Raw genomic sequence first — 25,833 nt, 5'->3', positions numbered from 1 at the left:
CTGGTCTCCTATTCATTAGGCTGAACGGAATCAGAGAGTAAGGATCTATATATTCAGATCCCCCTCCTACTGAAGAATTACATGGCATGCATTTCTGCAACATTAGCTGCAGGACATGAAGGCTTATTCTGTAACTAAATTCCATTTAAGGACTATGTCTGGGCAGTGAGCCAATGACCAAAGAGATTACTAACGAGAGACACATTGTTACAAATTCATGATTGTATCATTTACAGCTGTATCTAGTCTATCTGCCAGGCAGTTTATTTTACATCTCTATAGGAATACACTACAATAAAGGAGTTATATGAATACTTAGAAACAATTTCATAAGAAACAGAGATCTATACGGAGTGTACTTAGACACTATATTCGGAGAACAGATACGAAAGAGACGCTCATCAGTTTTTTATATTTTTTATTGTTTTGTGCAATTCACAGTCTTGTTATGTCACATTAAATGTACATGTTTTTAGAATATTTCGCAGAAGTTATCTCAGAGGACATGAAATAGAACATGTCAACACATTTTTAAGAAATGAATTAAAAGTGAATTTTTATCCTAATATACTACTTAGTGCACCAGAAACAGATCTTTTTCCTTTTTTTCCTCTTATATCCTAAATGTACTCTTACAGGATCTGTGGTAGCACCCCCACAAACTGTACGATTATTTGACAGTATCAAGATTTGTGGTTTCCGATCAATATTGATCCAGATATTTATACAAGATAGACACTATTCCAGTGCAACAGTTCCCTTTACTCCAGAATAAAATGGTTCCTCACCTGAGTGATGTCCATTGTGTGTAACAAGAGCGGATTTATTTCTCAGAGTATGGAAATGGCCTCTCACCTGTGTGACTTAGCTGATGTTTAACAAGGTGTGATTTCTGGATAAAACATTTCCCACACTCAGAACATGGAAATGGCTTCTCACCTGTGTGACTTCTCTGATGTATAACAAGATGTGATTTCCAGGTAAAACATTTCCCACACTCAGAGCAAGAAAATGGCTTCTCACTTGTGTGACTTCGCTGATGTTTAACAAGGTCTGATTTGTCTGCAAAACATTTCCCACACTCAGAACATGGAAATGGCTTCTCATCTGTGTGAATTCTCTGATGTATAACAAGTGTTGATTTCTGGGTAAAACATTTCCCACACTCAGAGCAAGAAAATGGCTTCTCACCTGTGTGACTTCGCAGATGTCTAACAAGGTCTGATTTGTCTGCAAAACATTTCCCACACTCAGAACATGGAAATGGCTTCTCATCTGTGTGAATTCTCTGATGTATAACAAGTGTTGATTTCTGGGTAAAACATTTCCCACACTCAGAGCAAGAAAATGGCTTCTCACCTGTGTGACTTCTCTGATGTTTAACAAATTCTGATTTCTCAGTAAAAAATTTCCCACACTCAGAGCAAGAAAATGGCTTCTCACCTGTGTGAATTCTCTGATGTATAACAAGTGTTGATTTCTGGGTAAAACATTTCCCACACTCAGAGCAAGAAAATGGCTTCTCACCTGTGTGACTTCGCTGATGTGTAACAAGAGGTGATTTGCATGTAAAACATTTCCCGCACTCAGAACATGGAAATGGCTTCTCACCTGTGTGACTTCGCTGATGTTGAACAAGATTTGCTTTCTGTGCAAAACATTTCCCACACACAGAACATGGAAATGGCTTCTCACCTGTGTGACTTCGCTGATGTATAACAAGTTTTGATTTCCGTGCAAAACATTTCCCGCACACAGAACATGGAAACGGCTTCTCACTTGTGTGACTTCTGTGATGTCTAACAAATTCTGATTTCTTGGTAAAACATTTCCCACACTCAGAGCAAGAAAATGGTTTCTCACCTGTGTGACTTCTCTGATGTTGAACAAGATTTGATTTCTGGGTAAAACATTTCCCGCACTCAGAACACGGAAATGGCCTTTCACCTGCCATACCTGTCTGTGGCTTTGTGTTCTGTATAAAACATTTGGCATCTATAGAACAGGGAAACACTGTATCTACTCTCAGAGCTGTAACAGATGCACCAATATCAGAGTGATCAGGAGAACATTTCCTAGGATCAGTGGGATCAGCTGATAGAGCTGGATGTATAATTGGGGTAATGGGGTTATCTCCTGGAGAACCCTGTCTACTGTCATTATCTTTTATGTCACAATCTGCGGATAACATTAGATGTCCTTCTGAGATATTCCTGCTTGTGTATCCATCTGCTGGAAATAAAATACATTATGGAAATGTGACATTTTCTGTAACAATATTAATCTTGTAATCAATAGGAGAAGACGACTCTCTGGGACACTTAGGGTGAGAATCAAATGATATATCACGCCCAATTTCCTTGCTAAAATGATCTCCGTTATCGCGCATATTGCGCCCATAGTAATCAGGTTTAGCTGTGTAAAAGGTTGGGTGCCTCGCTAGTCCGGGGGTAGCGAGCTGAAATAATGATACAACGTCCCTGAGGGCAGAAACAGAACGGGTGTGAAAAGGGGTGAAAATAATTGAATCCCGCCCTCAATTGTAAATGTGTGTAATAAAACATAACTTTTAATGAAGGCTTTATAATATTGTGTCTCAGACTATCATTGTGTCCACACTCCTGAGAACACTCACAATAATAAATGTAATATTATAATAAGACTTAGATATATCTCTCTCTTGTACTGGTAACTAACCATGAATTATAAATGGAGATGTAGTCACTCTCCAAGTCCTATGTCAGTACCAATGTAAAACAATGAATGGGGAACATATCTTATGAACTGGAGATTCTAGATAATCAATAACATCAGTCATATGAGCTGATGGATCAGAGAAAAGGAGAGTTATGGTGGACTGACCATGGTTAATGCTCTTTCTGCGAGGTACACTGGGTTCCACAGGGAAACTTTGGGGTGTAGAGTGGATCTTGATCCAGAGGCACCAACAGGCTAACGCTTTAGCTGTCCCATGATGCATTGGGGCCTTCTCTATAACCCCACCTCCAGGTACTGAGAGCTCAGTTTCGTTAACCAGTCCAATGTAGGAGCATTAAGAGAGAAGGCAGATGTTAGTCAAATAGAACCACATTCACATGACAGGAGAAGGGACCATTGGCTAATGCCATACAAACAGCCCTGTGGAACCCAATGTACCTAACAGAAAGAGAGCGCCAACCATGGTAAGTCTACCATCTCCTTTTCTGCAGCATGGTACACTGTATTCCACAGGGAAACATGAGGGATGTCCTAAAGCAGTTCCTCAAGGGAGGGGTCACGCCTTAGCATGTATGAGAACCTGGCGTCCAAAGAAAGCATCCCGGGAGGCGGAAGTATTAAAGACAGAGAACCTAATGAACGGGTTCTCTGAGGACAATGTAGCCGCCTTGCACAATTGTTCTGGGGACGCACCACGGCGGGTCGCCCAAGAAGGTCCAACCGCCCGAATAGAATGGGCTTTAATAGCAGTAGGAGCTGAGAGTCCAGCCTGTGCATAAGCTTGTGCAACCACCATTCTAATCCATCCGGCTAAGGTTTACTTGTTCGCAGGCCAGCCACGTTTTAGGAAACCAAACAGTACAAAAAGGGTATCTGACCTCCTGATGGAGGCAGTCCTCTCCACGTAGATACAGAGAGCCCTTACCACACCCAAAGACCACTCTTTGGAGGACAATTCAGAAGAGATAAAGGCCGGAACCACAATCTCTTGGTTAAGGTGAAACGATGACACCATCTTAGGTAAATAACTGGGACGAGTTCGTAGAATTGCCCGGTCACGATGAAATATCAGAAAGGGTGGACGACAGGGCAATGGGCCTAAGTCTGACACCCTTCTAGAAGAGGCAATAGCCAGTAAAAACAGGACCATGGTCGTGAGCCATTTAAGGTCCGCCGACTCAAGAGGCTCAAATGTAGACTCTTGCAGTGCATTCAGGACAACAGACAGATCCCATAGAGCCACAGGAGGGACATACGGAGGCTGAATCCGTAACACACCCTGAGTGAATGTATGAACATCAGGTATAGATGCACTCTTTCTCTGAAACCATATGTGAACTTTGAGTGAAGCCAGACGAAGACCAAAGTCCAGGCCTCGTTGCAAAAAATAGGATTTTAATTACCTACTGGTAAATCCTTTTCTTTGGCTCCTAGTGGACCCGTCTATACCCCATGGTACTAAATGGAGCCCCAATAACCTCTACGGACTACGAGAAAAGGAATTACCAGTAGGTAATTAAAATCCTATTTTCTCTTATGTCTTAGAGGATACTGGGGATCCATTTAGTACCATGGGGAAGTACCAAAGCTCCCAAACCGGGTGGGAGAGTGCTGAAGGTCCTGCAGAACTGACTGACCAAACTGAAGGTCCTCAGAGGCCAAGGTATCGAACTTCTAGAACTTTGCAAAAGTGTTCAAACCTGACCAAGTAGCTGCTCGGCAGAGCTGTAATGCCGAAACACCGCGGGCTGCCGCCTAAGAAGAACCCAGTGACCTAGTCGAGTGGGCCTGTACAGATTTTGGAGTCGCCAATCCTGCCGTGGAATAAGCATGCTGAGCCTGATCCAACGTGCAATAGACTGCTTTGAAGCAGGACACCCAATCTTATTGTTGTTAAAGAACAAACAGCGAGTGTTCTCTTCACATACACCTTCAAAGCCCTCAAAACATCCAAAGACTTTGAAGTAATAGAGGTGTTGGTAACAATCAGAACCACAATTGGTTGGTTGATGTGAAACGCCGACACCAGCTTAGGAAGAAATTGCTGACGAGTCCCGAGTTCAGCTCTATCCTCATGGAAGATTAAATAGGAGCTCTTGTAAGACAACGCTACCAGCTCCAACTCACGTCTTGCAGAAGCCAAGGCCAACAGTGTGACGGCTTTCCAGGTAAGAAATTTTACGTCTACCTCCTGTAACGGTTCAAACCAGTCCGATTGAAGGAACCGCAGCACCAAATTGAGATCCCAAGGTGCCGTGGGAGGCACAAAGGGAGGCTTGGTGTGCAGAAGCCCTTTCAAGAACTTCTGGACCTCAGGAGAGAGACACCAATTGTTTCTGAAACAAAATGGACAAGGTCGAAATCTGGACTTTTACTGCTCTCACACCAAGAGACGTATTTCTTCCAAATACAGTGGTAATGTTTAGACGTTACCCTCTTCCTGGCTTGGATCATAGTTGGGATGAAAACGTCAAGCGTAGCCGTGTTAAGTCTTGATAAACAAACGGCCCCTGTTACAGGAGATCCTCGTGAAGAGGTAGAGGCCACAGATCTTCCAGGAACATCCCCAGAAGGTCCACGTACCAGGCCCTTCTTGGCCAGTCCAGAGCAATGAGAATTGCTTTAACTTTCTCCCTTTATATTCTTTTGAGAATTCTTGGGATCAGCGGAAGTGAAGAGAACACGTACACCACCTGATAGACCCATGGAGTTGTCAGAGCGTCCACTGCCTGTGGGTCTCTTGACCTGGAATAATACTGCTTGAGCTTCTTGTTGAGACAAGAGGCCATCATGTCGATTTGTGGACATCCCCATCGACGTGTCAAGCACCTGAACACCTCCGGGTGAAGGCCCCACTCCCCCGGGTGCAGGTCATGTGTGCTGAGGAAGTCTGCTTCCCAGTTGTCTTCTCCCGGAATGAAGACCGCCAACAACGCCACAGCATGTTTTTCCGCCCAGAGGAGAATTCTTGATATCTCTGACATTGCTGCTTTGCTTTTCGTTCCTCCCTGTCAGTTTATGTACGTTATTGCTGTCACATTGTCCGACTGAACCTGAATTGCCAGATCTTGATGAAGATATGAGGCCTGCAGAAGGGCATTGTATACAGCCCTGAGTTCCAGAATGTTTATTGGAAGAACTTCTTGACTTGACCATCTTCCTTGAAACTGCATCCCCTGGTTGACCGCTCCCCCACCCTCTGGGGCTTGCGTCTGTGGTTAGCAGAATCCAATTCTGAATCCCGAACCTTCGGCCCTCGATTAGGTGAGAAGTCTGTAGCCACCACAGAAGGGAGAGCCTGGCCTTTGGCGACCGACAGATCCTCTGGTGCCCGTGAAGATGCGATCTGCACCATTTGTCCAACAGGTCCAGCTGGAAGTGCCTCGCATGAAACCTTACGTACTGAAGTGACTTGTAAGAAGCCACCATTTTAGATGCACCAATATCCGTGTTGGCTTCAGGACATCCTGAACCATCGAATGGATTACCAATGTCTTTTCCAATGGAAGGAACACCTTCTGCGACTCTGTGTCCAGTATCATTCCCAGGAATGGAAGCCTGAGAGTTGGCACTAAATGAGATTTCGGGAGATTTAGAATCCAACCATGATCCAGGAGTAGTTTGTGTGTGAGACCAATGCTGCTCAACAACCTTTCCATGGACTGTGCTTTTTTTCAGATCGTCCAGGTACGGAATTATGTTCACTCCCTGCTTGCGAAGGAGAAACATCATCTCTGCCATCAACTTGGTGAACACCCTCAGTGTCGTGGAGAGACCAAATGGCAGGGTCTGGAACTGGTAGTGACAGTCTTGTAGTGCAAAGCGTAGATAACCCTGGTGAGGTGGCCAGATCGGAATGTGAATATCCAGAGACACTAGGAATCTCCCCACCCCAGTAGCTTTGGAGATCCATTTGTCCAGTTCATCTCCAAATAAGGCCTCTCCTGTGAAGGGTAGGCCTTCCACGTCTTTCCTGGAGTCCGCATCAGCAATCCACTGGCGTAACCATAAGCCGCTGCATGCTGACACTGCCATAGCAGTGGTGCGTGCATTAAGCAAACCTACGTCTTTTATGGCTTCCACCATAAAGTTAGCAGAGTCCTGTATATGTTGCAGGAGTAACACAATCTCCCCCCTAGATAAGGAATCCAACCCTTCAATAAGGTTACCCGACCATTTAGCAATGGCTTTAGTAATCCACGCACATGCTATAGTGGGTCTCTGAGCCACCCCAGCAGCTGTATACAAGGATTTGAGTGTACTCTCAATCTTACGATCAGCCGTGTCTTTCAGGGAGGCTGCACCAGGGACAGGCAATACTATTTTCTGTGACAACCGAGACACAGATGCATCCACTATCAGTGGATTTTCCCATTTTTTCCTATCCTCAGGAGGAAAAGGACAAGATGAGAGTAACCTTTTAGGGATTGGAAATGTCTTATCAGGATTAACCAACGGTTCTTCAAACAGGGTATTTAATTCCTTTGACTCAGGAAAAGTGACTGAGGACTTCTTTTTTTTTAATTCAATATTTTTTATTGAGATTTTCAATTTTGCTTTAACACTTCACACATACAACACACAGAGACCACACCCAACATGTGTGGAGACAACAGTACATGTATGCAGTCTATAGTATATTTACTAAACATTATTACCTATAGAGCATATAATCACAAAGCAACGGTGTCTTAGCTCAACACATCTAGAGCATAACAGTTCCCTGAAACTCATAGACACAGCAGAAATGTCACAGTATGGTACAAATATCATAGCAAGGCAAGACCGGCTGCGGGGACTCCCCTCTCACACAACATCCCATACTAACACACTGGAAAGAACCCGGTTTTAGCTATATCTCTCTTTGTAATATTTAGAGTCCATCCATCTACCCCATATTGTTGACCATTTCTTCTCCACCTTCCTAGCCAGAAACACAAATTTTTCATGCGCAATTGTTTTATTGACCAGGGATATCCACGCCCCAGATGTCGGGGCCTCACTGGCCAGCCATAGCCATGCAATACAGACCCTAGCTAAAGCGCATAGGTTAATAACGTATCGCCTACTAGGTGGGTCTAAGGCTTCCTCGTCCACAATCAACAGTGTACAGAGCGCAGGAGTGCACACGAAGGAGGGAATACCTGTGTCACACAAGATCCGTATAACCGCCGTCCAAAACACAGACACGCCAGGACACACCCACAGTAAGTGCCAGAAGTCTGCATCCACGGCTCCACATCTAGGGCATTGCGAGTTGTGAGCCCCCCCGATATGTGCTAATCTCACCGGGGTCATATACACCCTGTGTAGAATGTATAGTTGTATTTGCTGATATCTAACAGAGGAGGTGGAGATCCGATGGGCCCCTATGGCAGTATTCCATGCATCATCCGATAGCATGTCCACATCTGATTCCCACCTACCCCGAAGAGCCGTGAGAGGGTCACTATGGTGCATTAGCAGGATACGACCATATATCCTAGAGACTAAGTGTCCCGAGTCCAGCGCATGCAACATTGTTTTAACCGGGGAGTCAGCTAGGACTGGAGGGCCATTTGGGAACTGGGCTGCCAGTGCATGTCTCAACCGTAGGAATTGAAAAAAGAACCTTGAGGGAATGTTGTGTGCGTGTTGAAGTTGTTGGAAAGAATTGAGAATCCCATCACTATATATATGGCCCATAGATGATACTCCCCATCTTCCCCAAACCTCTCGGACCTGAAGCTGACACAGTTCAGGTAACCCATATATATTATCCAGAGGGGTGTCAGGGTCGACGCCATGGCCCCGCATCACCGAGTGCACCATTTTCCACACCAGGATGGCTTGCTTAATAAGCGGTATTGTGGACATTTTAACACTGCCACAGAGAAGTAGCTTTAATGGGGAGCCCCCCGGGTAGTCGTGATGCAACATCAGTAAATGCAAAGCCAGGGGATCGAGATCATTAACCCACTCCCAGATATGTATCAATTGCGCCGCGTAGTAGTAAAAACGGAAATTGGGGAGGGCCAGACCACCCATTTCACGTGTTCTGGTCATGGTATCTAGTTTTAAGCGGGCACGTTTACTGGCCCACACCAGGGAGGAAATCAACCCATCTATTTGTTTAAAAATCTTCTGTGGAATATAGACGGGTGATTGCTGCAGGACATAGAGAAGCTTGGGCTGGATGACCATTTTAACCATATTAAACCTCCCCGTGACTGTTAAGAGCAACTTACCCCACGTCTGCACCCGGCCGCGGAGATATACTATTTGAGGAGTAATATTGAGAGAAGAGAATTTTTGAGGGTCATTAGACACCCAAACACCCAAATATTTGAATGATTCCCCCCACTTCAATGGAAGAACCATCAACGGGGAGGCAGGGGCTTCGCCCTTAAGTGGGATAATAAAGGATTTCTCCCAGTTTATCAGTAAGCCAGAGTATCGCCCAAACCCATCAATAATTTCCAAGATCCTAGGCATAGACTCAGCATTGCGATCCACAAACATCAGGATGCCATCAGCGTATAGGGCCACTCTGTCCTCCCGAGCACCCACTTTAAGTCCATAAATACCCGTATCAGTTCTCAGAAGACATGCAAGGGGTTCAACGGCCATAGCAAACAGAGTAGGGGACAAGGGACAACCCTGTCGCGTGCCTCTAGACAGGGGAAAGGAGTGAGATACGAAACCATTGACCGCCACCCTCGCCGAGGGAGAGGAGTACATCAGTCGGACATATTTAATAAATTTCGGGCCGATGCCAAATCTACGCATAACTTCCCATAAATATTCCCACTCCACAGAGTCAAAAGCCTTAGCGGCATCCAGCGAAACAACAATGGAGGAGGAAGGGTCCGCCCGGGGGATTTGTAGGTGGGTAAACAAACGTCTGAGATTAATGGAGGTCGATTTATTAGGCATGAATCCCATCTGATCCGGGTGTATAATGTGGGAAATAACTGTATTTAGTCTACCAGCCAATATCTTGGCCAAAATTTTAATGTCAGTGGGTAGGAGGGATATAGGACGGTAGGACTCCACTCTCTTAGGATCCTTGTCAGGTTTAGGGAGAACCACAATCACTGCCTCCGCCATAGACAGGGGAAGAGAATCCTGTGCAAACATCTGGCTATATAACTCAAGAAGGTGTGGGACAAAAAAATCCAAGTTATGTTTATAAACCTCGGATGGTATTCCATCCAATCCTGGGGCTTTACCACTAGGAGAGGCCTCAATCGCTGCTCTAACTTCATCGGGGGAAATGGGCACATCCAAAAGGTCGCAAGCCTCCCCGGACAAGGTGGGGAAGCAGACACCGTCTAAATAATCATTTAACTGTGATGAGGTGCAATCTAATTTAGATTTATATAAGCGACTATAGAAGGATACAAATTCAGCCGTCATCTGTGGAGTCTGGGTCAGGTGGACACCTTCAGCGCTCACAATCTCTACCACCACACTAGTAGGTCTGTCTCCCCGAGCCAGAGAAGCCAGATATGTCCCCGGCCTGTCCCCCGTGGCATAAAAGGCATGAGGTGAGAAGAGGAGTCTATGCTGAGTCTTTTCCATTAGGTAATCTCTCCATTCCCTCTGAGCCGACAACCAGGCTGACTTGGAACTGATCAAGGAATCCTGCAAATATTGTAGTTCTGCAGCGACACTCCGGGCCTCCAACTCAGCCTCCCTTTTCCTATAGAAGGATTTTAATTCAGACACCCGTTTAATCAAACTCCCCCGTAAAAAGGCCTTAAATGTGTCCCATAGGTTAGAGATAGACTGGTCGGTGCTATTCAGCTCAAAGAACTCCCGCCATGCGGCCAGCATTTCAGATCCATCTCCCATGTGAACAAGCCAGAATGGGTTAAATTTCCACACAGCTTGACCTCTATCACAATTAAAGTCTAAATTAAAGGTCAAGGGGGAGTGGTCTGATATACCTCTAGTCTCATATCTAATGTTACCGACGCGGGGAACCATGTCACTCGAGAGGAGGGCCAGGTCGATCCTAGAGAACGAAGAATGGGAGTGTGAAAAACACGAGTATTGTTTAAGAGAAGGGTGTCTCAGTCTCCATGGATCGACCAGGCCCAACCCCGACACCACATTTGCAAACCCAGACCCCCCAGGACCTGCAGCAGACGGAGACATGGAGAGCCTATCCATGACCACGTCTAGCACATTATTGAAATCCCCCAAACAAATAACAGACACCCCGGGAGACAAGGCCATGAACCCAGCAACCCTCTTAAGTACATCGGGAGAATATGGAGGGGGCACGTAGACTGTCAGCAGGAGGACAGGAACATAAAATAACCTACATTTCAAAAACACATATCTCCCCCAAGGATCCGTTTGTATAGATTCCATTACAAAAGGGACTGTCCGCTTAATAAGGACTGAAACCCCGCGCGAGGCGGACGTGTGCATAGAGTGGTATGCCCAACCCACCCAGGGCCTCTTCAGAGAGAGAATCTTACTACCTACCAAATGTGTTTCCATAAGACAGACAATATCAGCAGCATAGTGTTTGAGCTGTCGGAGCACAAGAGACCTCTTAACTTTATCATTGAGCCCTCTCACATTCCACGAAACCACCTTAATCCCCGTCATAGTACAGCAAAGGTATAATCAGTGTATCGCCCCGCAGCCGGTCAGCCCCGCCACATACAAATTCTGTAACCAGACACCATTGCTTATATTGCATAGTTGTAAACCATGTACTTTCACTACATACATTTCCGCTCAAAAAATAAACATAACCCAACCCCCTCCACTTCCCCCCACCCTGTATACCACCCCCAACATGCAGCATACCTGGATCCCAAAACTGAGTGTTCATACCGAAAACTTAATATAAACCTAACTGTATTGCACCATCGGCCGGTGCAAACACTCCTTAATCAGGGCCAAGAATATAATGACTCTCGGGAATAGAGAACAACTAGAGAACAGCAAAATTAGAAGGTTGCTCCCAGCCACTAACCTTTCCCCCTCGAAAACAAAAAACAAATGAGGGGGGATCATAAAGATCCACCCCCTAGGTCCCACTAATATCCAAAATAAAAACACACTCGGATATCAAAAAAACCACCTATGTCAGGACAAGCATTCAGCAATCCCCCCTCTCCCCCCATCCTCCCTCACAGAGACCGTTAATACAACAGGAAGAAAAGAGATCATAAGAACCCCAAGGTATAACCAAACACAAGAACATATCAAGTATATCGTGATTGACTTAAAGGGTATACATAAGTCCTGTCTAAGCTGCGATAACAATGTAAAGGAAGCATTGGCAGCACTCAAACAGGCCCGCATCCTATCACTTTGCAATATCTAGCACATATATCTAAAACAGACAAAATAATTAGCCATAAATGAGAACAGAAGAAAACCAGCTTCCAATATCAGCCGGATAGTTACTAATCCGCAAGGGCGCGTCTCGCCGGGAACCGTCTGTCCAGCCACACCATGGCCTCCTGAGGGGTCGTGAAAAATTTTGTTTCCCCATCCGCCACTACCCGCAGTCTGGATGGGAATAGCATGGCATACGGCAGGTCAAGTTCACGTAGTCTCCTGGCGGCAGTGGGCGCATTGGAACTCTATGGGCCCGTTCAACAGTGAAATAAGGCGAGAATTCCTCAGATCCGAAAGAATCACGGAGCCATTTTACAAGAAATTCCTCGGGAGTGGAGCCCTCTTCTTTTTCAGGCAGGCCAACGAAGCGGACGTTATTGCGCCGCAGACGCCCCTCCACATCCGTGAGTTTTTTGCGTACATCAGTCATCTGTGACTCCAAAGCATCAGTGCGACGACCCAGCGGACCAACGGTATCTTCAATATTGGAAATACGGGTCTCCGCTTCTCCCACTCTCTCTCTCACCCGCTGGAGGTCTTGATGAATAATGGAGAGGTCGGATTGTACCTGCCCGATTTTGTCAGCCAGACGCACTTCACTGGCATTCACCGCGTCCAGTACTCTATGCAGTGCAGCATCCGGAGGGTCAGAGGAGACGGAGCTATAGGCAGGAGATGGGGGCGATGTCTCGGCTCTCGTGGTCTCCCCTCTCCGCTGCTGGGGACCTTGGTCGCGGACAAACTTATCCATCGCTCCCGCCGCCGCGCCGGTCTGGCGACCTTTCACCATTTTAGACAGCACGATGTTGGTTCTCCTGGTTTGCCGGTCTTATCAAAGCAAATATAGGCAGAGCAGGCAAACTATAGATATGTATAAACAGCCAGCAGGGTCACCATCTCCGGATATATTGCAGCGTGACCAACCACTTCAGCAAGAGTGTAGGGATTATCCCTCCCAACCAGAGTTGTAGGATTTACAATATCTTCCCCAGCACCTGACTCCCAGTGTAGCAGGTCGAGTCCATAAAATGGCCGCCAAGGCAATCTCCCCGCAGGGATTCAGGAGACCCCTCTCTCTCCCAGATTTCCCCCACAAGTGCAGGGGTGCCCCACATCCAGACTTTGACTGCTGATATGTGTCCCACAAAGGTATTGTAGGCGGCGGCGGACAGCGGAGCCGCACCTCCGGTTTCGCGGGTAGCGCGTCCCGGCAGCAGAGGAGACGGGTCAGGAGGTTTCCCCCGCAGCTCCCCCTGGACCTCACAAGGGATCAGCAGGGCTACAGCGGAGCGCCCGGCTCTCTCCTCTCCCCGGTGCCTCGGATGGCCGCAGCGAGCGGCTGACGGGGATGCTCACGGAGCCGAACTTCCGGTCCCCACATGTGGCAGCGGCACCCGGCACAGAGCAGGGCCCGCCGGAGTCCGGAGCTCCTGGGCCTCCAAAGATAGCGGCAGCGGCTGCACTTTCACGACAGGGGGGAGCAGGGAACCTTAATAGAGCTGTGGCTGCAAAATGGGACCCAGAGGGGGAGTCAGGATATACTTGCAGGATATAGTAGCTGGGGAGCTGCACAGAGTGTGTGCTACTCCATGCCCGTCCTGGCCACGCCCAGGACTTCTTTTTTATATTAAAATAAGATTCCTCACACTCCTCTGTCACCTTATCAGAAATTTGCAGAACATCTCTGATAGCTTCTATAAGAGTCTGTATTCCCTGTGACAGAGCTCCATCACCTCCTTCTAAATCCACCTCACCCTCTTCCATGTCTGACCCCTCAGCGTTAGAGTCAGTCGGCAAGATATGGGCCAGAGTTTGTTTTTGTGCCACGCCATCAAAGCCAGGTCTGGGTAGAGACAAGGGCCCTGTACGAGGCGGTCCGGGCGTTGAGGAAGTAGAAGAGGACGCTCTGTCGATAGAGAACCAATGCCGCCTGGGCCATTCCAGAGCGACTAACAGTAGCATTCCTCCTTCTTGCTTGCAAGAAGTCCCAGAATCAGTGCAGCATGTAGTGATGGCGCCAAACGCTGACAGGGAGTGAGGGAGAAAGAGAAATATGCAGCTCCAGGGCAGGAACATTTCAGAAATGTGCACCAACTTACACACTGAGCTCCTGTGCACGGAGGCGGGGTTATATAGAGGAGGCGGTGCAAGGCATCCTGGGAACAGTCAAAGCATTTAGCCCGTTGGTGCCTCGGATCAAGATCAAACTCTACACCCCGGTGTAATTCCCTGTGGAATCACAGTGTACCCCGCTGTAGAAAAGTGGTTTATATATAGACCGGCGTGTCCTAATAGTGACACTCTCAGGGCATGTAATACCATAGGCAGAGGTACTGCTAGCACACATTATGGCTGCTGGTAACACACAGTGACATGATGTGAGGGGGAGAGCAGGAGTGTAATAGGGGCTGATGGCTCCTGATGTATGAGATACACCAGAGAGTGTGGGGAGGAGACTGGTCAGATCTCTGGGCTGGTAACACACAGTGACATGATGTGAGGGGGAGAGCAGGAGTATAATAGGGGCTGATGTCTCCTGATGTATGAGATACACCAGAGAGTGTGGGGAGGAGACTGGTCAGATCTCTGGGCTGGTAACACACAGTGACATGATGTGAGGGGGAGAGCAGGAGTATAATAGGGGCTGATGTCTCCTGATGTATGAGATACACCAGAGAGTGTGGGGAGGAGACTGGTCAGATCTCTGGGCTGGTAACACACAGTGACATGATGTGAGGGGAGAGCAGGAGTATAATAGGGGCTGATGTCTCCTGATGTATGAGATACACCAGAGAGTGTGGGGTAGAGACTGGTCAGATCTCTGGGCTGGTAACACACAGTGACATGATGTAAGGGGGAGAGCAGGAGTATAATAGGGGCTGATGGCTCCTGATGTATGAGATACACCAGAGAGTGTGGGGAGGAGACTGGTCAGACCTCTGGGCTGGTAACACACAGTGACATGATGTAAGGGGGAGAGCAGGAGTATAATAGGGGCTGATGGCTCCTGATGTATGAGATACACCAGAGAGTGTGGGGAGGAGACTGGTCAGACCTCTGGGCTGGTAACACACAGTGACATGATGTGAGGGGGACAGCAGGAGTATAATAGGGGCTGATGTCTCCTGATGTATGAGATACACCAGAGTGTGTGGGGAGGAGACTGGTCAGATCTCTGGGCTGGTAACACACAGTGACATGATGTGAGGGGGAGAGCAGGAGTATAAATAAGAATTTACTCACCGGTAATTCTATTTCTCGTAGTCCGTAGTGGATGCTGGGGACTCCGTAAGGACCATGGGGAATAGACGGGCTCCGCAGGAGACTGGGCACTCTTGAAGAAAGATTAGGTACTATATCTGGTGTGCACTGGCTCCTCCCTCTATGCCCCTCCTCCAGACCTCAGTTAAGGGAACTGTGCCCGGAAGAGCTGACATTACAAGGAAAGGATTTTGGAATCCCGGGTAAGACTCATACCAGCCACACCAATCACATCGTATAACATGTGATAAACTTACCCAGTTAACAGTATGAACAACAATAGAGCATCAGATCAACCCTGATGCAACTATAACATAACCCTTATGTAAGCAATAACTAAATACAAGTATTGCAGAAGAAGTCCGCACTTGGGACAGGCGCCCAGCATCCACTACGGACTACGAGAAATAGAATTACCGGTGAGTAAATTCTTATTTTCTCTAACGTCCTAGTGGATGCTGGGAACTCCGTAAGGACCATGGGGATTATACCAAAGCTCCCAAACGGGCGGGAGAGTGTGGATGACTCTGCAGCACCGAATGAGCAAACACGAGGTCCTCCTCAGCCAGGGTATCAAACTTGTAGAATTTTGCAAACGTGTTTGAACCCGACCAAGTAGCCGCTCTGCAAAGTTGTAATGCGGAGACCCCTCAGGCAGCCGCCCAAGAAGAGCCCACCTTCCTTGTGGAGTGGGCTTTTACCGATTTAGGATGCGGCAATCCTGCCGCAGAATAAGCCTGCTGAATCGTGTCACAGATCCAGCGCGCAATGGTTTGATTTGAAGCAGGTGCACCCAACTTGTTGGGTGCATACAGAATAAACAGCGAGTCAGTTTTCCTGACTCCAGCCGTTCTGCTCACATAAATCTTCAAAGCCCGGACTACATCCAGCAACTTGGAGTCCTCCAAGTCCCTAGTAGCCGCAGGCACCACAATAGGTTGGTTCAGATGAAAAGATACCACCTTTGGCAGAAATTGCGGACGGGTCCGCAATTCTGCCCTGTCCATATGGAAAACCAGATATGGGCTTTTACAGGATAAAGCCGCCAATTCTGATACACGCCTAGCCGAAGTCAAGGCCAACAGCATGACCACTTTCCAAGTGAGATACTTGAGCTCCACTGTCTTAAGTGGCTCAAACCAGTGGGATTTCAGAAAATCCAAAACTACATTGAGATCCCAAGGTGCCACTGGTGGCACAAAAGGGGGCTGAATATGCAGCACTCCTTTAACAAATGTCTGAACCTCAGGCAGTGAAGCCAGTTCTTTTTGAAAGAAAATGGATAGGGCTGAAATCTGGACCTTTATGGACCCTAATTTCAGGCCCACAGTCACACCTGACTGTAAAAAGTGTAGGAATCGACCCAGCTGGAATTCCTCTGTAGGGGCCTTCCTGTCCTCACACCAGGCAACATATTTTCGCCATATCCGGTGATAATGTTTTGCTGTCACGTCCTTCCTAGCCTTTATCAGCATAGGAATGACTTCCTCCGGAATGCCTTTTTCTGCCAGGATCCGGCGTTCAACCGCCATGCCGTCAAACGCAGCCGCGGTAAGTCTTGGAACAGACAAGGCCCCTGTTGCAACAGGTCTTGCCTGAGAGGCAGAGGCCATGGGTCCTCTGTGAACATCTCTTGCAGTTCCGGGTACCAAGTTCTTCTTGGCCAATCCGGAGCTATGAGTATTGTTCTCACTCCTCTTTTTCTTACAATTCTCAACACCTTGGGTATGAGAGGCAGAGGAGGAAACACATAGACTGACTGGAACACCCACGGCGTTACCAGGGCGTCCACCGCTATTGCCTGAGGGTCCCTTGACCTGGCGCAATATCTTTTTAGCTTTTTGTTGAGACGGGACGCCATCATGTCCACCTGTGGTAGTTCCCATTGATTTACAACCTGAGAGAAGACTTCTTGATGAAGTCCCCGCTCTCCCGGGTGGAGGTCGTGTCTGCTGAGGAAGTCTGCTTCCCAGTTGTCCACTGCCGGAATGAACACTGCTGACAGTGCCTTTACGTGATTTTCCGCCCAACGCAGAATCCTGGTGGCTTCCGCCATTGCCACCCTGCTTCTTGTGCCGCCCTGGCGGTTTACATGGGCGACCGCCGTGATGTTGTCTGACTGAATCAGCACAGGTTGGTCTCGGAGCAGAGGCTCCGCCTGACTCAGGGCGTTGTATATGGCCCTTAGTTCCAGGATATTGATGTGCAGACAAGTCTCCTGACTTGACCACAGTCCTTGGAAGTTTCTTCCTTGAGTGACTGCCCCCCACCCTCGGAGGCTTGCATCCGTGGTCACCAGGATCCAGTCCTGTATGCCGAAGCTGCGACCCTCGAGAAGAGGAGTACTCTGCAGCCACCACAAAAGAGACACCCTGGCCTTGGGGACAGGGTGATCATCTGGTGCATCTGAAGGTGGGATCCGGACCACTTGTCCAGCAGATCCCATTGAAAGGTCCTCGCATGGAACCTGCCGAAGGAAATGGCTTCGTACGACGCCACCATTTTTCCCAGAACTCGAGTGCAGTGATGCACCGATACCTGTTTTGGCTTTAGGAGACCTCTGACCAAAGTCACTAGCTCCTGAGCCTTCTCCTCCGGGAGAAACACCTTCTTCTGGTCCGTGTCCAGAATCATGCCCAGAAAGAGCAGACGTGTTGTAGGTATCAGCTGCGACTTTGGAATATTCAGTATCCATCCATGCTGTAGCAACACGGCTTGGGATTGAGCTACATTGATCAGCAACTGCTCCCCCGATCGCGCCTTTATTAGGAGATTGTCCAAGTATGGGATAATTGTAACTCCTTGTTTTCGAAGGAGTACCAGCATCTCCGCCATTACCTTGGTAAATACTCTCGGTGCCGTAGAGAGACCAAACGGCAACGACTGGAATTGGTAATGACAGTCCTGTACCACAAACCTGAGGTACTCCTGATGAGGAGGGTAGATGGGGACATGCAAGTAATCGTCCTTGATGTCCAGCGACACCATAAAATCCCCCTCCTCCAGGCTTGCAATGACCGCTCTGAGCGATTCTATTTTGAACTTGAATTTCCTCAGGTAAACGTTCAGAGACTTCAAGTTCAGAATGGGCCTGACCGAACCGTCCGGTTTCGGAACCACAAACATCGTGGAATAGTACCCCCTCCCTTGTTGAAGGACGGGTACCCTTACAATCACCTGCTGGAGGTATAGCTTGTAAATTGCCGCCAGCACTACCTCCCTTTCTGTGGAGGAAGTTGGCAGTGCCGACTTTAAGAACCGGTGAGGAGGCGTCATCTCAAATTCCAGCTTGTATCCCTGAGACACAATTTGTATAGCCCAGGGATCCACCCGTGAACGAACCCACTGGTGGCTGAAATTCTTGAGACGCGCCCCCACCGCTCCTGGCTCCGCCTGTGGAGCCCAAGCGTCATGCGGTGGATTTAGTGGACGCAGGGGAGGATTTTTGTTCCTGGGAACTGGCTGCGTGGTGCAGCTTCTTACCTCTACCCCTGCCTCTCGCAAGAAAGGAAGCGCCTCTGACCTTCTTGCTTTTTGGTGGACGAAAGGACTGCATTTGGTAATACGGTGCTTTCTTAGGCTGTGAGGAAACAAACGGCAGGAACTTTGACTTCCCATCTGTAGCAGTGGCTACGAGGTCCGAGAGACCTTCCCCAAATAATTCCTCACCCTTATATGGCAAAACTTCCATATGCTTTTTAGAATCAGCGTCCCCTGTCCATTGCCGAGTCCATAAGACCCTTCTGGCTGCAATGGAAAGTGCGCTAACCCTAGACCCCAGCGAGCAAATATCTCTCTGAGCATCCCGCATATACAGGACCGTGTCCTTGATATGCCCCAGGGTTAATAAAACAGAGTCCCTGTCTAGGGTATCTAATTCTTCTGACAGTATCTGTCCATGCCGCCACTGCGCTACACATCCAGGCTGAAGCAATAGCTGGCCTGAGCAAGGTACCCGAGTGCGTACAGATAGATTTCAGGATACCTTCCTGTTTTCTATCCGCCGGGTCCTTAAGGGCAGCCGTATCCGGAGACAAGAGGGCCACCTTTTTAGACAAGTGCGTTAATGCCTTGTCTACCTTGGGGGACGTCTTCCAGCGTAGCCTGTCATTTGGCGGGAAGGGGTACGCCATTAGCAATCTCTTGGAAATAATAAATTTTCTCTCAGGAGATTCCCAGGCTTTCTCACATAATTCATTTAATTCATGTGACGGAGGAAAAGTGACCTCTTGCTTTTTCTCCCCATACATATGAACCCTCTTGTCAGGGACAGGGGTTTCCTCAGAAATGTGTAAAACATCCTTCATTGCTATAATCATATAGCGGATGGCTTTAACCATCTTAGGCTGTAATCTTGCCTCTTCCTCGTCGACACTGGAGTCAGACTCCGTGTCGATTAACTGGGATAGTGGCCGTTTATGAGAGCCCGAAGGCCCCTGACCTGTGGGATCAGGCACTGGGTGAGACCCTGACTGTCCCAATGCTTCAGCTTTATCTAACCTCTTATGCAAAGAGTTTACATGATCATTTAACACTTTCCACATATCCATCCAGTCTGGTGTCGGCGCCGTCGGCGGCCACACCACATCCATCTGCACTTGCTCCGCCTCCACATATCCCTCCTCATCAAACATGTCGACCTGACGTACCGACACACCGCACACACACAGAGAATGCTCTGACTGAGGACAGGACCCCACAAAGTCCTTTGGAGAGACAGAGAGAGAGTATGCCAGCACACACCCCAGCGCTATATAACTCAGGGATTTACACCATATATTGTGTAATCTCCTTAGCTGCTGATATGAGTCAATTTGCGCCTGAATTTAATTGCCCCCCCCCCCCCCCCTCTCTCTCTTTTGCCCTTGTTGTACCTTGAATACTGCAGGGGAGAGCCTGGGGAGCAGCTTCCAGCGGAGCGGTGAAGTAAAAATGGCGCTGGTTAGTGCTGAGGACGAAACTCCGCCCCCTTCTCGGCGGGCTTCTGTCCCGCTCTCATGTAATGAAAATGGTGGGGGGTTTTCATATATACAGACTAGGACTGTATATATGTACTTTTTATGCCAAAAGGTAATAGATTGCTGCCCAGGGCGCCCCCCCCCCAGCGCCCTGCACCCTACAGTGACCGGAGTGTGTGGTGTGCAGTGGGAGCAATGGCGCACAGCTGCGGTACTGTGCGCTACCTTATTGAAGACTGGAGTCTTCATGCCGCCGATTTCGCCGTCTTCTATCTTCTTCCAGGACTTCAGTGCTTCTGGCTCTGCGAGGGGGACGGCGGCGTGGCTCCGGGAACTGGCGACCGAGGACTGCTGCCTGTGTTCGAACCCTCTGGAGCTAATGGTGTCCAGTAGCCTAAGAAGCACAACCTAGCTGCAAGCCGGTACGTTGGCTTCTCTCCCCTCAGTCCCTCGTAGCAGTGAGTCTGTTGCCAGCAGAGCTCACTGAAAATAAAAAACCTAACAAATACTTTCTTTTTCTAGCAGGCTCAGGAGAGCCCACTAGGTGCATCCAGCTCTGGCCGGGCACAGATTCTAACTGAGGTCTGGAGGAGGGGCATAGAGGGAGGAGCCAGTGTACACCAGATGTAGTACCTAATCTTTCTTTAGAGTGCCCAGTCTCTTGCGGAGCCCGTCTATTCCTCATGGTCCTTACGGAGTCCCCAGCATCCACTAGGACGTCAGAGAAATAGGGGCTGATGCCTCCTGATGTATGAGATACAACAGAGAGTGTGGGGAGGAGACTGGTCAGATCTCTGGGCTGGTAACACACAGTGACATGATGTGAGGGGGAGAGCAGGAGTATAATAGGGGCTGATGGCTCCTGATGTATGAGATACACCAGAGAGTGTGGGGAGAAGACTGGTCAGATCTCTAGGCTGGTAACACACAGTGACATGATGTGAGGGGAGAGCGGGAGTATAATAGGGGCTGATGTCTCCTGATGTATGAAATACACCAGAGAGCGTGGGGAGGAGACTGGTCAGATCTCTGGGCTGGTAACACACAGTGACATGATGTGAGGGGGAGAGCAGGAGTATAATAGGGGCTGATGGCTCCTGATGTATGAGATACACCAGAGTGTGTGGGGAGGAGACTGGTCAGATCTCTGGGCTGGTAACACACAGTGACATGATGTGAGGGGGAGAGCAGGAGTATACATTTCCCTCATTAGTCTGTACTGAGAGAGGAGGATGTAGGATAAGAGATTGCTGTAGTGACTGAGAAAGGAGAATATGGGACTCTCTTCTGTAATAAGTGTTTATTACTCACCTGTGCTGATATCTGTAGAGATCTCCTCATCCTTACACCACTGATCACCCCTCACATACGTCTCTTCTTCTCCCTCTATATCTTCTATCTTTATATCAGTCACATACGTCTCTTCTTCTCCCTCTATATCTTCTGCCTTTATATCAGTCACATACGTCTCTTCTTCTCCCTCTATATCTTCTGCCTTTATATCAGTCACATACGCCTCTTCTTCTCCCTCTGTATCTTCTGCCTTTATATCAGTCACATACGTCTCTTCTTCTCCCTCTATATCTTCTGCCTTTATATCAGTCACATACGTCTCTTCTTCTCCCTCTATATCTTCTGCCTTTATATCAGTCACATACGCCTCTTCTTCTCCCTCTGTATCTTCTGCCTTTATATCAGTCACATACGTCTCTTCTTCTCCCTCTATATCTTCTGCCTTTATATCAGTCACATACGTCTCTTCTTCTCCCTCTATAGCTTCTATTTTAATATCAGACAGAGGTTCAACCTAAAAAAACAAAACCACTATAATGACATTTACATACAGTCAGTTTAAACTGAGATGAAACAGTATAATATCAGTGTATAAGACACACAGCTCCTCTACAGATCATATAGTGACAGTCACTTTGGTATATGGGCGAGACCCTAAATCCCACCTACCTGATCCTCCTGTGGGATCCTGTGATTCTCCTCTGTACAATCCTGGGAATACAGAGGACAGGGACATCTCTCTGGGGTATCTCTGTTACTGGGCCCATCTGTAGGAGACACACAGTGACTGAGTACAGTGTATATATGTGATTGTCAGATGATGTGTGTATATAGGGGCCCTCATACCTGCTCTCCCCTGTACAATACATGACAGTCTCCTCTTACCCAGTGATGTGAGGGGCCGGTGATTCTCCATCATCACGTCCTTGTACAGACCCCTGTGTTCCTCTATATACTCCCCCTCCTGCATGGAGACATAGACAGTGACATCCTGACACCTTATAGGAACCTGACACACACAGTGATACAGTCATCACCCAGACACGTCCCCTGGTGTAACTGTATAATGCCCCATTCCCAGCAGTCACCTCTCCAGTCATCACCCAGACACATCCACTGGTGTTACTGTATAATGTCCTATTCCCAGCAGTCAACTCTCCAGTCATCACCCAGACACATCCCCCGGTGTTACTGTATAATGTCCCATTCCCGGCAGTCACCTCTCCAGTCATCACCCAGACACATCCACTGGTGTTACTGTATAATGTCCCATTCCCAGCAGTCAACTCTCCAGTCATCACCCAGACACGCCCCCTGGTGTTCCTGTATAATGTCCCATTCCCAGCAGTCACCTCTCCAGTCATCACCCAGACATGTCACCTGGTGTTACTGTATAATGTCCCATTCCCAGCAGTCACCTCTCCAGTCATCACCCAGACACATCCCCTGGTGTTACTGTATAATGCCCCACTCCCAGCAGTCACCTCTCCAGTCATCACCCAGACACTTCCCCTGGTGTTACTGTATAATGCCCCATTCCCAGCAGTCACCTCTCCAGTCATCACCCAGACACGTCCCCTGGTGTTACTGTATAATGTCCCATTCCCAGCAGTGACCTCTCCAGTCATCACCCAGACACGTCCCCTGGTGTTACTGTATAATGTCCCATTCCCAGCAGTCACCTCTCCAGTCATCACCCAGACACATCCCCTGGTGTTACTGTACAATGCCCCATTCCCAGCAGTCACCTCTCCAGTCATCACCCAGACACATCCCCTGGTGTAACTGTATAATGCCCCATTCCCAGCAGTCACCTCTCCAGCCATCACCCAGACACATCCCCTGGTGTTACTGTATAATGCCCCATTCCCAGCAGTCACCTCTCCAGTCATCACCCAGACACGTCCCCTGGTGTTACTGTATAATGTCCCATTCCCAGCAGTCACCTCTCCAGTCATCACCCAGACACGTCCCCCGGTGTTACTGTATAATGTCCCATTCCCAGCAGTCACCTCTCCAGTCATCACCCAGACACGTCCCCCGGTGTTACTGTATAATGTCCCATTCCCAGCAGTCACCTCTCCAGTCATCACCCAGACACGTCCCCTGGTGTTACTGTATAATGTCATATTCCCAGCAGTCACCTCTCCAGTCATCACCCAGACACGTCCCCCCGTGTTACTGTATAATGTCATATTCCCAGCAGTCACCTCTCCAGTCATCACCCAGACACGTCCCCCCGTGTTACTGTATAATGCCCCATTTCCAGCAGTCACCTCTCCAGTCATCACCCAGACACATACCCTGGTGTTACTGTATAATGCCCCATTCCCAGCAGTCACCTCTCCAGTCATCACCCAGACACATCCCCTGGTGTTACTGTATAATGCCCCACTCCCAGCAGTCACCTCTCCAGTCAACAGCTGAATGATCTTGTTGGTGAGTTACAGGATCTTCTGATGTATCAGTGAGTGAGGTGGAGGCACCGTGATGGGACTCTGGGTTCTGGTCCGTCCTACTGACACAATGCGGTGGCTGGTGGGTGCCTTACACTCATCGGATGTCTTCTTCACTACTACGTAACTCTGCGAAATGGGGAAGACATCATTATCACTGTGACACTCCCAGATCCCCTCACCTCCGCAGTCATGTCCCTGTATTATTACTATAGATATAAGTGATGTCACTGTGACACTCCCAGATCCCCTCACCTCCCCAGTCATGTCCCTGTGTTATTAGTATAGATAGGGCTAACAGACAAGGGTGACATAGAAGTAGTAGACTGTGAGCATGGATAATAGGGTTAGGAGGACAGTTGGCTGGGTTTGGTGAAGAAGTGGGTCTTGAGAGCCCATTTGAAGTTTTGTAGAGAGGTGGAGAGTCAGATGGGGAGAGCACGTGAGAAATCTTATAGGTAGGAATGGGAGGAGGTAATCAGTCTGCAGGAGAGACAGTGTTCATTAGCGGAGAGAAGAGGACAGGTGGGAGTGTCCAGAGAGAAGGTCAGAGATGCAAGAGGGAGAGGAGTGGGTGAGGGCTTTGCATGTGAGAAGCTTGAATTGGATTCTGAAGGGGAAGGGGAGCCAGCGAAGGGCTTGTAAGAGAGGAGAGGTGGACGTAGTACGTCTGGTGAGAAAGATGAGCCAGGCAGCAGCACTGAGGACAGATTGGAGTGGAGACAAGCGTATGTCAGGAGTGCCAGTCAGGAGGAGATTACAGTAGTCCAATCTGGAGAAGACCAGTGAGTGGATGAGGGTATTAGTAGCTTCCTGGGTGAGAAAGGATCTGATCCTGGAGATGTTTAGATGGAAACGGCAGTACTGTGAGAGGTGCTGAATGTGTGGTGTGAAGGAGAGGGAGGAGTCAAGGATTACTCCAAGACAGCGCACTTGGGGGCTAGAGGAGATAGTAGTGCCATGAATAGATAATGAGAGTGTGGGAGGGAGGGAAGAGGATCAGCTCAGTGTTAGACATAAGTGTAAGCTAGTGCTGGGACATCCAGGAAGAGACAGCAGAGAGACAGCTGGAGATACGAGGACAGCGGGGGAGAGATCCGGGGAGGAGAGGTAGATTTCAGTATCATTAGCGTAGAGATGATATTTTAACCTCTTGACTGGCATGGTGGCATCAGATGTGACCATGCCTGCAAGTGCTGTATCTGACCTGGTGGCACAGGATGCGACCAATCAGATAGAGAATGTTAGCAGCGGCTGCTGCTCTCAAAGGGACCGGAAGGTTCCTCTGCCTCCCCGCACTCTCCCCTACTGATTGCGTGCTGCCCATCACTGCTGATTGGTCAGTACGGCAGGAACCCCCCCTCCAGCGACTGCAGACAATGACACCCGCTGGGGAAGTGTAAATTAACTCCAGCAAGCCCCCCCTGTATCCCTGGAGGCTGTCCCGGCTTTCAAAATGAAAGCTGCGATGGTCGCAATGTTTTCCAATGTTCTGATAGTTGCGATGTTTGAAAAAATATAAAAATAAATATACATATTTATTTTTTTTTAAACTAAAACAGTGGACGCATAAATGTGCTATAGCGCATATTTTTCCCCAGAATTGATGGTGGGGACACAAAAATAAACGCTGGGTCCCTCAGGACGCGCTGTAACCAGCAGCGCTGACCTGTCCTGTGCCGTCCGGTATACATACCAACGGAAGAAGGAACTTGGAAGAGGCGGAGACCATGAAGAGTATGATCTACCGCCCTCCCCCTCCTCCTCTGCTCCGCAGGCTTTTCCCCCGATTAGTGGCT

At 48.4% G+C, this 25,833-nt stretch overlaps 1 protein-coding gene across 3 annotated transcripts in view; it reads right to left on the bottom strand.

The window, feature by feature from the left end:
* Nucleotides 1–401: 401 nt before the first annotated feature.
* Nucleotides 402–25,833, bottom strand: part of LOC134984167 (oocyte zinc finger protein XlCOF22-like) — a 110,167-nt gene continuing 84,735 nt past the window's right edge. Inside the window, exons 2-6 of one of the 3 annotated variants that reach the window (XM_063949788.1) lie at nt 23,987–24,163; nt 22,464–22,542; nt 22,248–22,345; nt 21,597–22,092; nt 402–2,232 (exon numbers count right to left, since the gene is read on the bottom strand). In XM_063949788.1, coding sequence (XP_063805858.1) covers nt 824–2,232; nt 21,597–22,092; nt 22,248–22,345; nt 22,464–22,497 — 2,037 coding nt within the window. In that variant the 5' untranslated portion in view covers nt 22,498–22,542; nt 23,987–24,163 and the 3' untranslated portion in view covers nt 402–823. The remainder of the gene's footprint in view (nt 2,233–21,596; nt 22,093–22,247; nt 22,346–22,463; nt 22,543–23,986; nt 24,164–25,833) is intronic. The other 2 variants (XM_063949789.1, XM_063949790.1) reach the window with 2 other exon arrangements.

The sequence above is a fragment of the Pseudophryne corroboree genome (assembly GCF_028390025.1).
Source record: "Pseudophryne corroboree isolate aPseCor3 chromosome 3 unlocalized genomic scaffold, aPseCor3.hap2 SUPER_3_unloc_4, whole genome shotgun sequence".
NCBI lineage: Eukaryota > Metazoa > Chordata > Amphibia > Anura > Myobatrachidae > Pseudophryne > Pseudophryne corroboree.
This window is presented reverse-complemented; position numbering and strand designations above follow the sequence as displayed.